The sequence below is a fragment of the Rana temporaria genome, chromosome 2, assembly GCF_905171775.1.
Source record: "Rana temporaria chromosome 2, aRanTem1.1, whole genome shotgun sequence".
In the NCBI taxonomy this organism is placed as follows: Eukaryota; Metazoa; Chordata; class Amphibia; order Anura; family Ranidae; genus Rana; species Rana temporaria.
Genome location: NC_053490.1, coordinates 102621612 through 102635473, shown reverse-complemented (window position 1 = coordinate 102635473; position 13862 = coordinate 102621612). Strand labels below are relative to the sequence as shown.

Here is a 13862-nt window from a genome sequence, read left to right as displayed (position 1 = left end):
CTCCCAAATTCAATTACCAGGCCCTTCAGGTCTGGTTTGGATTTTAAGGGGAACTCCACCCCAAATTTAAAAAAACAATGGTGTAGAGTTCCCTCCAAAACCCCACACCAGACCCTTTATCCGAGCACGCAACCTTTAACAAAGGTGACCCCCAGATCCTGCCCCCCCCAATGTGAATTGGTAATGGGGTACATTGTACCTCTACCATTTCACAAAGAAAGTGTAAATAATTGTAAAAAACAAAAACAAAAACAAAAAAATCAGACACCGTTGGGAAAGTCCTTTATTAAAAAAATAAAATAAATTCCAGCGGTGGTAATCCACTCTCGGTCTCCGCTCCAACGCTGTCGTTATCCTGCGACAGGTGATCTCCTCTCCGTGGTCCAGCGATGAGAAGATCTCCTCTTCATCCAGGTCCAGGATCCAGTGATGAGATGTCCATCCAGCGCAGCGCATCACCTGTCTCCACCGGAGACAGCCCGGGAATGACCTGCGTTACATCAGAGGGGGCGGGGTCACCCGCACACCTGTAAACCTGCACATGGCAAACCTGCGTTAAATCAGAGGGGGCGGGGTCACCCGCACATCACTGGGAAAGCCTTGGCTTTCCCTTGCGTCAGAGGGGGACAGGGTAACGTGACGGGTGGTCCCGCCCTCACCTACATAAGAGCCATCACTGCTGAAGCCGCATCATTCCCGGACTGTCTCCGGTGGAGACAGGTGATGCGTGCGCTGGATGGACATCTCATCGCTGGATCCTGGACCTGGATGAAGAGGAGATCTTCTCATCGCTGGACCCCAGGGAGGAGATCACCCATCGCAGGATACCGACAGCGTTGGAGTGGAGACCGAGAGTGGATAACCACCGCTGGAATTTTTTTTTTTTACAATTATCTACAATTTCTTTGTGAAATGGTAGAGGTACAATGTACCCCATTACCAATTCACATAGGGGGGCCAGGATCTCGGGTCCCCTTTGTTAAAGGGGTCTTCCAGATTCCGATAAGCCCCCCCCCGCCCACAGACCCCCACAACCACCGGGCATCAACATGGGGACATGGTGCTTTGAGGGGTCACAGACCCCCAAAGCATCCTCCCAATGTTGAGGGTATGTGGCCTGGTACGGTTCAGGAGAGGGGGGGCGCTCTCTCATTCCCCCCTCTTTTCCTGCGGCCTGCCATGTTGCTTTGTTCGGATAAAGGGTCTGGTGTGAATTTTTGGAGGGAACTCCACACCATTTTTTTTTTTAAATTTGGGGTGGAGTTCCCCTTAAAATCCATACCAGACCTAAAGGGCCTGGTAATTGAATTTGGGGGGACCCCCACGCATTTTTTTTTTATTTTTATGACTGTCTTTTCTCTGTATTGCCGGGAGCCGACAATTCATTATAGCCGCGAATGATTTTAAATGACTTTTTTCCCCTTCAGAAATTACACTTTGTGCAGGGACAGTTCTAAGCACTAAAAACAAGCGCTGCTTTACAGACATAATATACACACCCCCCCAGGTAGTACATTTAAAGGAATATTTCACTTTTATTGTTTCACTTTAAGCATTATTAAAATCACTGTTCCCGAAAAAACTTTAGTTTTAAAAACTTTTTTTGCATTGATACATGTCCCCTGGGACAGGACCCCGGGTCCCCAAACACTTTTTATGACAATAACTTGCATATTAGCCTTTAAAATTAGCACTTTAGATTTCTCCCATAGACTTTTACAGGGTGTTCCGAGGCTTTTAGAATTTGCCGCGAACACCCCAAATTGTTCGCCAAACAGGCGAACAGGCAATGTTCAAGTGGAACATGAGTTCGACTCGAACTCGAAGCTCATCCCTAATCAGAGTAATGGGGGCTGAATAGATATGCACACCACACTTTTCAGATATTTGTTTGTAAACAATTTTGAAAAACATTTATCATTTTCCTTCCACTTCACAGTTATGTGACACTTTGTGCCGGTCTATCACATAAAATCCCAATGAAATACATTTATTGTAACATGACAAAATGTGAAAAATTTCAAGGGGTGTGAATACTTTTTCAAGGTACTGTATCTCTTCTACATAAGCCTATATAACATCTAGCAAGGGTTAAAGATAAGCTCTGGTTGGCACATATTTTTTTTTTTGGGGGGGGGGGGGGGGGGGATCTCTGAGAACTTTAAAATGCCTTGTTTTGTTTTCATTAGAACCACTTCTCTTAATATGGATGTCTATTGAAATACAAAAACAGCTTTAAGCCGGTCAAATGTAGGACAGAGGGAGGTCAATGTTCTTAAAATTCTGTATCATCTCAGAATCAACTGATGTCAAAAGCAAACTATTTGCAGCCCAATGGCCATCAACCTGGCTGTTAAAGTGCACCTGTGCCCACAGTATGGGCATTAAAGCATGAACATATTCTTAGCAAGCATCAAAAGAACTTTAAAACAAGCAATCGTTGACCCCTCTAGCTGCTTATACACTGGAATAATGTATTCTTAAAAATTACGACAAAGAGCCCATTCACACCAGATGCAGTCAGGCTACTCTGGTAGTTATTTCCAGCATGCCCAGTGCAAAATGTCTTATTGTTTCTCTATCGTACATCATGGGACACAGAGCAGCCATAGTAATTACTATGTGGGTTATACGGCACCTATAGGTGATTGGACACTGGCAACCCAAGACAGGAAGTCCCCCTCTATATAACCCCTCCCATACAGAAAGTACCTCTGTTTTTTCACCAGTGTCTAAAGGTGGTGGTCACGGTTGAAGTGCAATGCTAAAGAAGAACCCCCCCCTTTTTTTTTCTCTCCTTGTTTATCTCTTTGCCTATAGAGGCAAAACCAGGACTTATTCTTGGAAAGGAAAAATAAATGCTGCTCATTTTTTTAAGAGATTGAGTATGTAACATGATAATTAATATCAATTAGGACTAAGATAGGAAAAAAGAAAAGAAAAAAACATATATATAACTGTGGTGTTGTGTACTATGAATCCTTATTTGATATGATTGTATAATGTTTTGATATATGAAAAAATAAAATAAAAGAATTTATAAAAAGAAGAAGCACCGTTGCAGAAATCCTTAAGCAGGATCAAGGGTCTATGCCAGGCATATGCAATTAGCGGACCACGCGGGGGCGTGGCTTCGCCCAGCTGGCATGCACGTGGAAACGAACGCTCACGTAATACATGGCACAGGCGCAAGGCTTACTGCCTGGAAAGAGTCTGGTGGCTGACGGAGGGACACAGAGCATACAAGGGCATGTAAGCGCTGTATGGGTGTTAGTTACAGGCATTTCTAGAGGCACGTCTACTCAGCATCAGGCTGAGCAGTGATAGCGACATATTGCTGGACTATAGCTTGGCAGTAGATGCACATTGCAAGTACCTCTGCCTTTTGTGCTTAGAACTATGTCTTCCCGAAAGAGAGGTGAGAAGCTTACAAAGGGGGGAGCGCAAGAGCGCCACGGTCAGGGTCTGAGGATTCTAGTCACGCTTCCACAGTCCTCTCCTCCCCTGAAGGACGAGAAACAACTGGCCAGTCTGAGTCAGAGTCATTCAGGCTCTCAGGCATAGTAGCCACTTCCAATATTTCAGCCTCTGCATACGTCACCAAGGACGATTTGGCATCAGCGTTAGCTGGTTTGGAAGGAAAAATAGCTAATATGTTTGCGTCTTCCTCCCAGCCCGGGAAAAAACGCGATAGGTCCCCTTCTCCTTCACCTGACCTTCCAGTGTTGGAACAGGAATGGGCTGATGATGTTGAGATGCCATTGGGTGAACAGGAAAAGGGGCAGGCGGATGACTCCCCCTCTGAGGTTTCTCAGAAGAGCCCTTCTCAGCCTCGCAAGCTCAGAAATTGCTAGTGCAATCCCTTACATAATTGATCCGCTGCAAACACTAAATCTATTCTCGCTGGAGAAAAGACGCTTGAGAGGAGAAATTATAGCGATCTACAAAGATCTCAATGGGGATCCCAGCGTAGGAAATAAACTTTCCAGTCATAGGGAGTGTAAAAGGGCACGGGGCTACACAATGAGATTGGAGAAGAAATGGTTTAACCTTAAACTGCGTAGTGGTGTCGTCACTGTTGGGGCAATAAGGATATGGAATTTTCCCACAATTGGTGGTGGCTACAGGAAGAGTGGATATCTTTAAAAGACTTTTGGATGTACATCTTAAAAGGACACAAAATACAGGGATATGGGAAAGCATCAGACACTGATACACACACATACACAGGTTGAACTGGATGGACTATTGTTTTCGGCCTTACCTACTATGTAACTATTCGTTTTTTCCTATTCAAGCCAGTAGGTTGAACAGGAAAAAAAATGGTAAGTTCTGGTCGGAGCCACTGTACTAATGATCTGACGTTTGTACAGTGATCTCCCCCACTGAGCTGTTGTGTTCTGACAGAGGGATGGCCCCCCTGCCAGAACACTCCGCGCTCTCCACCATTGGCTGAGAGCGCTGATCGGGAGCTGGTCGGCTACTGGTTTTCAAGCATGCTCGTCCGTCGGCAGTTTGGCCGGCTTCTGCCAGACAGGGTGCCATACACATGGCTGGTTTTTATTGAACCGGCTGATGTCAACCGGCATTTGGCCCATTTGTACGGGGCTTTAAAGCTTTGGAGATAGACAGGTCTCCACCAGTATCACAGGCGCTCACCTCACATATGAGTCAAATCAGCAGTGTTCCCCTCTGGGGATAATAAAGATTACTGGTGTGGTGTAGACACTTAAACTCCTTTATCCCCGCACCTTCTTTGGGTTCTGCGGAACCCCAATCGCCTTACCAAATGGGATGTAATATGCAAAAAATTAGGCAACATCTAGTGCTCTCCGTCTGAGATCATTTATTTGCATAAAAACATGGTAGATACACTCACAAGTGTGGCACAATGAGCTGTGCTAGCTGTAACAGCATTCAGACAACCTAGTCTCGAGATGGCCACTATGTGATGTCAGTACACAGGCTCAGCCCCCTAGACACTTGTTGTCAGGGCGTTGACTTCTTCAGTAGGGGTGGAGCTATAGCGCCACTGTGCCGTATAAATAATCCTATTCATCCCACACACTACAAAATATGTGCTTTGTTCAGATTTCAGGACTGAGGTTTACAACCACTTTAAAGTTTATTAGATCACCCTATACAAAGAATAAACAATTCATAATTAAAATGTACTACCTGGGAAAAGTTCTTGATTACATATTTCCACCTGATGTATGGGGTTCTGTACAAAAAAGGAAGAACAGTGAAGTTCACATATTTCTACTACACTTTGGGGTAACCAATCAGCTTCTAACTTCAGCGTGTTCAATAAAGCTTTGACAATACAAATTGGAAAATATTTATTGGCACATATAGGAAAACAAAAAAGCAGACACGCTTAGGCTGAAGAGCCTTGGTCACTGCAGTGAGAATAAAATGGCGGTCATTGCAATACGTTCTGTTATACCTTATTTGCGCAGCGGTCTTACAAGCACACTTTTTTGGGAAAAAATACACTTTTTTAAGAAAAAAAAAATAAGGCAAAAGTAAAGTTAGGCCAATTTTCTTTTATACTGTGAAAGATAATGTTACACTGAGTAAATTGAGACCCAACGTGTCACGCTTCAAAATTGCACTCGCTCGTGGAATGGCGACAAACTTTTCCCCTAAAAATCTCCATAGGCGCGGTTTTAAAAAATTCTACAGGTTGCACCTTTTGAGTTACAGAGGAGGTCTAGGGCTAGAATTATTGCTCTCGCTCTAACAATCGCTGAAATACCTCCCATGTGTAGTTTGAACACCGTTTTCATATGCGGGCGCTGCATTTTACTTTTTTTTTCTTCTTATTTTACCTTTTATTTTGACACTGTCCTTAAAAAAAATGGTGTCACTTTTGGGAGGTCTTTTTGACCCCAGATCTCATATTTAAGAGGTCCCGTCTTGCTCTATTCCTATTACAAAGAATGTAAACATCCCTTGTTAATAGAAATAAAGCAAGACAGGACCTCTTAAATATGAGATCTGGGGTCAAAAAGATCACAGATCTCATATTTACACTAAAATGCAAAAAAAATAAAATTAATAAGTTGCTTTAAACGTTTTGATGTTGCTTCCGCATTGCAATGGTATGGAGATTGGTGGGGGCCACCTTCCCCCTCACTCATCTCCTTACCCAACAGGAGAAAGGATGCGATTGCCTCCGCTATTGCTGGCGGCTCTGGTAAACGGCGGGGGGTACCGTAGCGCAGCGGGAGGGGGGCCCCTATTCTACCACTGATAAACGCAGATCTGCCGCAGAGACCACTTTTATCTGAGAGCGGATTGCTCGCTGAAGAAGAGGATACTGGGGTTATGGTAGCTAGCTGCTGCCATAACAACGATATCCCTCTTCAAAGTACTGATGTATAACGACGGTGGGCAGGCCGTCTCTATGTGGTTAAAGTGGAGTTCCAACCAAAAATGGAACTTCCACCGCTTTAAGTGACCGTGACCCCCTGACATGCCACATTTGGCATGTCATTTTTTTTTAGGGGGGGGGGTGGAGCAGATACCCTCTTTTTATAGGCATCCAGCTTCCACTTCATCCCGGGGCTCCACGTCTCCCCCCTCCCTCCCTGCAATCTTCTGTGACATGTCACATGGCTCGCACATTCACAGTGCGTGCCCAGCTTCGTTCGCATCGCTGGACTGTGGGATGGGTGAGTGTCCGATTATTAGAAGTCAGCAGCTACACTTTTTGTAGCTTCTGACATTTAAATGGGTGGAACTCCGCTTTAAGGGAGATATCTGAACTGGGGGCAGATCTGTACTGGGCTAAAGCTGAGTAGTTCTGCAGCGGCTGGCCAAATTTTGATACATCTATGGCCATTCCCGATCGCAAGAAGTCAGTCTAATGATTGACTTCTCACAAAATGGGATTGTTGGAAACTTTTTGTTCCATCAGTGCTGCAGCCAATCTGCATACAATAACACAGTGGGAGGATTCTCCCATCCATCTCCCTTATGTGGATGGGGGAACCCAGTCAATATTTTTCAATCAGCCCAGCAATTGAAACAATCCAAGTATAGCCACCTTTAGGGTTTGTATATGTCTTTTAGACACACAGTAATTAAATCTTATTTTTTGGGGTATGAGGACTGTGGCATGTGTTACTAGGTACACACACACACACACACACAGTGAGTAGACAACTTTTAAGCCCCTCCTCCTGTTAGTGCAATTTTGCCACACCTACAGTTCGCCACAATGTGCTGGCCAATTATCCCCCCCCCCCCTCCCTCACAAAGATAAAAAAAAAAAATAACAAATATCCACAGCTGACAGCATGATGATAGCAATTCCTTTTGTTATTTTAAATGCTTCAAGCGCCAAGATTGTAGAGTACTTTCAGCAGTAGAAAACAGCACAAAGTATTCCAAACATATATATGCAGATATAAATATTACTAGTCCAGTGCAGGTGTTTCGTCAGATATGGCAATCCGTCAGAAAGTGTTGTTTCGTCGCCGATATCTTGCTACACCCCACACTAAGGATACACTGAGAAGGGGGTAAGCGGAAATCTTGTTACACCCACCGGAGCTTTACATTTTACACTTTTTTTAACAGTAAACTGAGTATATATAGTGAAATACAGTACTTAGAACTCTGTATGAATGTTTACATGTTGAAGTTTAAAAGCTACGGCAAGCGTGCTGATGTTACAGGTTTGACAATCTGACAGAAGTTCACTGCTTTTAAAATTCAACATGTAAACATTCACACAGAGTTCTAAGTACTGTATTTCAATATATAAACTTAGTTTACTGTTAAAAAACGTGTAACAGGTCACCTAATCTGATGAAACACAGACAAGGGTTGCACATACACACAACGATTAGGTCATATAAAGCTTTTTACCTGGGATAGCTGTCTCTATAGATTAGAGTTGGACAGAAGAGAAAATATAGGTAACTGGAAAGTTTTGGCAGGTGAACCTCTTTGTCTGTAAGAAGAAGTACACAGCAGATATATTAAATCTACATTTATGAGAGCCATGCCATATAGCAAAGAAAATAGTTTATCTGCCCACCCACAGTGCCCACAGCTTATAAATCTTTTTAACATTAAAATACTGCCATTATATATCTTTTGGCTGATCTGTTATGCCACAGTCACATGATAAACTGCAGAGTTTGTCCAGAGCTGTGTGTTCAGGTAGGAGGAGATTTCCACTATAGTCTGTATACACGCCCACATGTGTGATGTCAATAACATGTGACCTGGCTGTCTCTGAGAATAAGGAAATGTTCTCTGCAGCATAAAAGACACAACTGAGCATGTGCAGGTTGACTACCCTGCCTGTGTGTTAGCTGGCCTTCCCCAGATAGACAGCGCAGGAGGGGGTACAGGATCAAAGAGCCTTTTTACACAATGCAGAAGATTAACCTCTTAAGTTCCACAGTGAGTATAACAAGCATGGTATTCTGCATATACAGACTGGTTTTACTGTTGTGGGTTTAGTAACACTTTAAGAGTTTAGTAACACTTTAAGAGTGTGTGAACATGCAAAAAACCTGCATTGCGGCTGTGGGGACATTCATTATTAAATGGCACGGCACCCCAAATGCAGCAAGCAAGACACACAATATTGCATACAAATAAACATGCAATTCTCAAATAGACACTGAAGCATCAGCTTCTTTGCCTTGTTGTGTGTAGGCAGCCCATTAAAAATTAATAAGCTGCCCTATGTGCAAAGACATGCATATGTGCAAACATCTACATAGTGTGAATGGGGCTAGAGATTTTTAATATCTCATGCGATTACCTTAACCACTTGGCGTCTACGCTATAGCCGAATAACGGCTGCAGCGTGGACCTGAATTGCCGGGATGCTGTCAATAGATGTCCTCCCCTTGCAGGGCGCGCGCACTGTGATCACCGAGTAAGGGGCCGGTCGTGGCCCCTTACCACGTGATCAGCTGTCAACCAATGATAGCTGATCACGTGATGTAAACAAAAGCTCTGTAATCTTTTTTTTTCTCCTCACGCCGACAGTGTGAGGAGAAAAAAAAGCCGATCAACTTTTTTTGTGTAAGGGACATCGGTCCCGAGTGGAAGAGGCACATCCGCCTCATCAGTGCCCACCAGTACCGCCTGCCAGTGCCCCTGCCAGTACCCACTGTGACCACCAGTGCAAAACAGTGCCACCTATCAATACCTACGAGTGCCACCTATCAATGCCCACCAGTGGTGCCAATCAGTGTCTCATCAGTGCCACCTAGCAGTGCTGCCTATCAGTCGCACCTACCAGTGCTCATCAGTGCCCATCATTGCCACCCATCAGTGCCCATCACTATCAGCTATCAGTGCCAGCTATCAGTGCCACCTATTAGTGCCAATTCTCAGTGCCCACCAGTGTTACCTATCAATGCCCTTCAGTGCCACCCATCATTGCCACCTCCCAGTGTCACCTCTCAGTGCCCACCAGTGCCGCATATCAGTGCCCATCAGTGCAGCCTCATCTGCGTACATCAATGAAGGAGAAAAATTACCCGGTTTTGTATTTAATTTTTTTTAATCAGTCTTTTGTTAGTTAAAATTAAATAAAGATAAAAACTGCAGTAGGTAATCAAATACCACCAAAAGAAAGCTCTATTTGTGGGGGGAAAAATTATAAAAATGTCATTTGGGTACAGTGTTGTATGACCGCGCAATTGTCATTCAAAGAGTAATGCCGCGTACACACGACCGTTTTTCATGACGTGAAAAAAAAATAAAATTAAATGGTCATTAAAAACTATTGTGTGTGGGCTCCAGAGCATTTTTTATGACGTGAAAAATGGGCATTAAAAATTTAGAACATGCTCTAAATTTTCGTGTCGTGAAAAACGGTCGTGTGTAGGCTTTAACGACGTAAAAAAAACGTGCATGCTCAGAAGCAAGTTATAAGACGGGAGCGCTCGTTCTGGTAAAACTAGCGTTCGTAATGGAGATAGCACATTCGTCACGCTGTAACAGACTGCAAAGCACGAAGACTGAAAAGCGCGAATCGTCTCTCACCAAACTTTTACCAACACGAAATCAGCAAAAGTAGCCCCAAGGGTGGCGCCATCCAAATAGTACTTCCCCTTTATACTGCCGTTGTACGTGTTGTATGTCACCGCGCTTTGCTCGAGCATCTTTTTTTCACGATCGTGTGTAGGCAAGGCAGGCTTGACAAGAATCACGTCGAAAAAAACATTGTTGTAAGAGCACTGAAAGCTAAAAATTGGTCTGGGCAGGAGGGGGGTTTAAGTGCCCAGTAAGCAAGTGGTTAAAATGAGGAGTGAAGCCAGCCCTTGGTATAAATCGGGCTTAGTGCACACTGGGGGCCAGATCCACAAAAACCTGGCGTAACTTAAAAAATCCCATTTAAGTTACACTGCCTTAAAGTTTCTACCCAAGTGCCCGATCCACAAAGCACTTATCTAGAAATTTCAGGCTGTGTAACTAAAATTCCGCCGGCGCAAGGCGTTCCTATTCAAATGGGGCGAGTCCCATTTAAATGAGGCGCGCTCCCACGCCGGCCGTACTGCGCATGCGCGAATTTACGTTACGCCGAGTTTTGAGGATCGCGACGGCTTAAAAAAGTTGCGTCGGAAAAAAAAAAAAAAAAGACAGCGTCGCTCGGCATGCATTCCTGAGGGAGAACTCCATGCCAATTTTCAAAGAAAAAACCGGCATGGGTTCCCCCCCAGGAGCATACCAGGCCCTTAGGTCTGGTATGGGTTGTAAGGAGACCCCCCTACGCCGAAAAATCGACGTAGGGGGTCCCCCTACAATCCATACCAGACCCGTATCCAAAGCACGCTACCCGGCCGGTCAGGAAGGGAGTGGGGACGAGCGAGCGCCCCCCCCCTCCTGAGCCGTGCCAGGCAGCATGCCCTCAACATGGGGGGGTTGGGTGCTCTGGGGCAGGGGGGCGCACTACGGGCCCCCCCACCTCAGAGCACCCTGTCCCCATGTTGATGAGGACAGGACCTCTTCCCGACAACCCTTGCCATTGGTTGTCGGGGTCTGCGGGCGGGGGCTTATCGTAATCTGGGAGTCCCCTCAAATAAGGGGGCCCCCAGATACCGGCCCCCCACCCTAAGTTAATGGATATGGGGTACATCGTACCCCTATCCATTCACCTGTAGGCAAAAAGTTAGTTAGTAAACACACAACACAAGGCTTTTTAAAATATTTTATTATTCTGCTCCGGATGCCCCCCTGTCTTCGTTATTAGCTCAATTAGCACGTGGGTAGGCACCCACCACGTGGGTACCTGCCGGAGCATGATGGGACGGTGATGCCTATATAAATGGGATGCAAGGCGCGCTTCCATCATTACAGCGACAACAGGCGACGAGTCAACATCGGAAGAGGGGAGAAGAACAGAAGACCCTGACGTCACAGAAGACCGCGCCGGCTGCCTGTTTGAAATCGAGCTAACACACAAACATAGCAGGCAGCCAGCGCTGAAGAAGAAGGCACCGGACATCTGCACAAGAACCGGGGTTCGCCGAGTCAACAGCGGAAGAGGGGAGAAGATGGAAGAAGCCCCCCGGAGTCCGGAGAAGCCCCCCCCGGAGAGCGGAGAAGACCCCCGGAGAGTGGAAGACCCCCGGAGAGCGGAAGAAGAAGCCCCCCCTGCTAATTGAGCTAATAACGAAGACAGGGGGGGCATCCGGAGCAGAATAATAAAATATTTTAAAAACCCTTGTGTTGTGCGTTTACTAACTAACTTTTTGCCTACAGGTGAATGGATAGGGGTACGATGTACCCCATATCCATTCACTTAGGGTGGGGGGCAGGTATCTGGGGGCCCCCTTATTTGAGGGGACTCCCAGATTACGATAAGCCCCCGCCCGCAGACCCCGACAACCAATGGCAAGGGTTGTCGGGAAGAGGTCCTGTCCTCATCAACATGGGGACAGGGTGCTCTGAGGTGGGGGGGCCCGTAGTGCGCCCCCCTGCCCCAGAGCACCCAACCCCCCCATGTTGAGGGCATGCGGCCTGGCACGGCTCAGGAGGGGGGGGGCCACTCGCTCGTCCCCACTCCCTTCCTGACCGGCCGGGTAGCGTGCTTTGGATACGGGTCTGGTATGGATTGTAGGGGGACCCCCTACGTCGATTTTTCGGCGTAGGGGGGTCCCCTTACAACCCATACCAGACCTAAGGGCCTGGTATGCTCCTGGGGGGGAACCCATGCCGGTTTTGTCTTTACAAATTGCCGTGGAGTTCTCCCTCGGGAATGCATACCAAATGCCGTCGCTGGAATGGGCTTTTACATGGTGTGACTAGTTTACACTTTGTAACATCAGCCCTAGTTTTACACTTGCAAAATAACACTTACGGCGAAAAAACAAAGCTGGAAAGCTTTGTGGATCGCCTTAAGTGCTAATTTGCATACTAGAAACGGCATTTCGACTCAAAATACCCCCAGCGGCGGATGCGGTACTGCATCCTAAGATTCGGCAGTGTAATTCAATTACACATGCCTGATCTTCTGCCTAACTTTGGAAAAAGCCTTTTGAGGATCGTTTCCAAAGTTAGACACAGACTGAACAGCAGTTAAGTCTGCGTATCTCTTTTGAGGATCTGGCCCTGGGTGTTTAGGCGTGGTCAGGGCTTTTTTTCAGGGGGTACTCAGTTCCACCACCTCTGGCTCAGACCCTTTGGTGCCTGCTCACCACAATCACTTGTAAACACAGAAGTCCAGTTTCTGTGTTTACAAGTCAAAGCTCTGCACTCTGTGTGTAACCCCCTGAACTCTACACTCTGTATGTAATGCAATCCTGGTATTTAATGCCCCTTTAAGACCCTTCTACTGTTTCCGAAATCTGAACGGGGTCGTGGTTGAGTTCCTGCACCTATTTTCGGAGAAAAAAAGCTCTGGGCGTGGTGAATGAGGCTACTGCATTTAGGTGTGGGAGGAAGGTATATGCACACCATCCGTTCCTGCTGCTCATAATCTGCAAAGGACTACAAAAGACTGACAGCTGTTGCAGCTGGACGGTGCATGCTTAGACAGTACGTGTCCACGGACCAATGCTCAGAACGCAGACTGCTTACAGAATAAGGCATGAGAAAAGTTCAGCTGCAGGGAGACCACAGGCATATACTGGTGACCAGTGGCGACTGGTGCTAAAAAAAAAAATTGGGGGGGCGCAAACAAACGAATTTTTTTTTTTAAAAGAACCCCATCAATTGCAGCCACTGTGCCATCGAATGCCGCCACTGTGCCATCAAATGCAGCCACTGTGCCCATCAATCGCTGCCACTGTTCCAGAAAACGCTGCCACTGTGCCCATCAAACGCTGCCACTGTGCCCATCAAACGCTGCCACTGTGCCCATCAAACGCTGCCACTGTGCCCATCAAACGCTGCCACTGTGCCCATCAACCGCTGCCACTTTTTCCCCCCCACCGCTCGCCGTCTGCCTGGCACTTACCCTGTCTTGTGGGGCAGCGGGTGACGGCGACAAGCGGGGTCCTTCATGTCTCCTGCACTTCTCCCGTCAGGCGTCCAATAGCGGCGCCTGTTGTTTCAGCCAATCAGGTGACAGATAACCAGACCTGAGCAACCTGATTGGCTGAGAGGCAGGTCAGTGTTAGGGAAGCGATATATTCGGTTCCCTAACACACCACTGAGAAATCAGCAAACGCACAGCAGTGCATCCGCTGTTTACCCTTTTGGAAGCCTATTAGATCCCACAGGCTCTAATCAGGAAGCCTATTAGAGCTTATGGCTCTAATCAGGTGCTTCCAAAACACACCCACTGCTGTAATTCATATGCCCGGCTCCCGACAAGGGGTCGGGCACATGAATAGGGGGCGGTAGCGGTGACCATAGATAGATTCATGCAATGCATG

The 13862-nt window shown here is 46.4% G+C and overlaps 1 protein-coding gene across 1 annotated transcript in view; it reads right to left on the bottom strand.

Annotated features, from left to right (window-relative positions):
- Window positions 1–13862, bottom strand: part of LOC120929304 (sterol O-acyltransferase 2-like) — a 140666-nt gene that overhangs the window by 65746 nt on the left and 61058 nt on the right. The window contains exons 9-10 of the mRNA XM_040340632.1: window positions 7882–7966; window positions 5179–5224 (exon numbers count right to left, since the gene is read on the bottom strand). Coding sequence (XP_040196566.1) covers window positions 5179–5224; window positions 7882–7966 — 131 coding nt within the window. The remainder of the gene's footprint in view (window positions 1–5178; window positions 5225–7881; window positions 7967–13862) is intronic.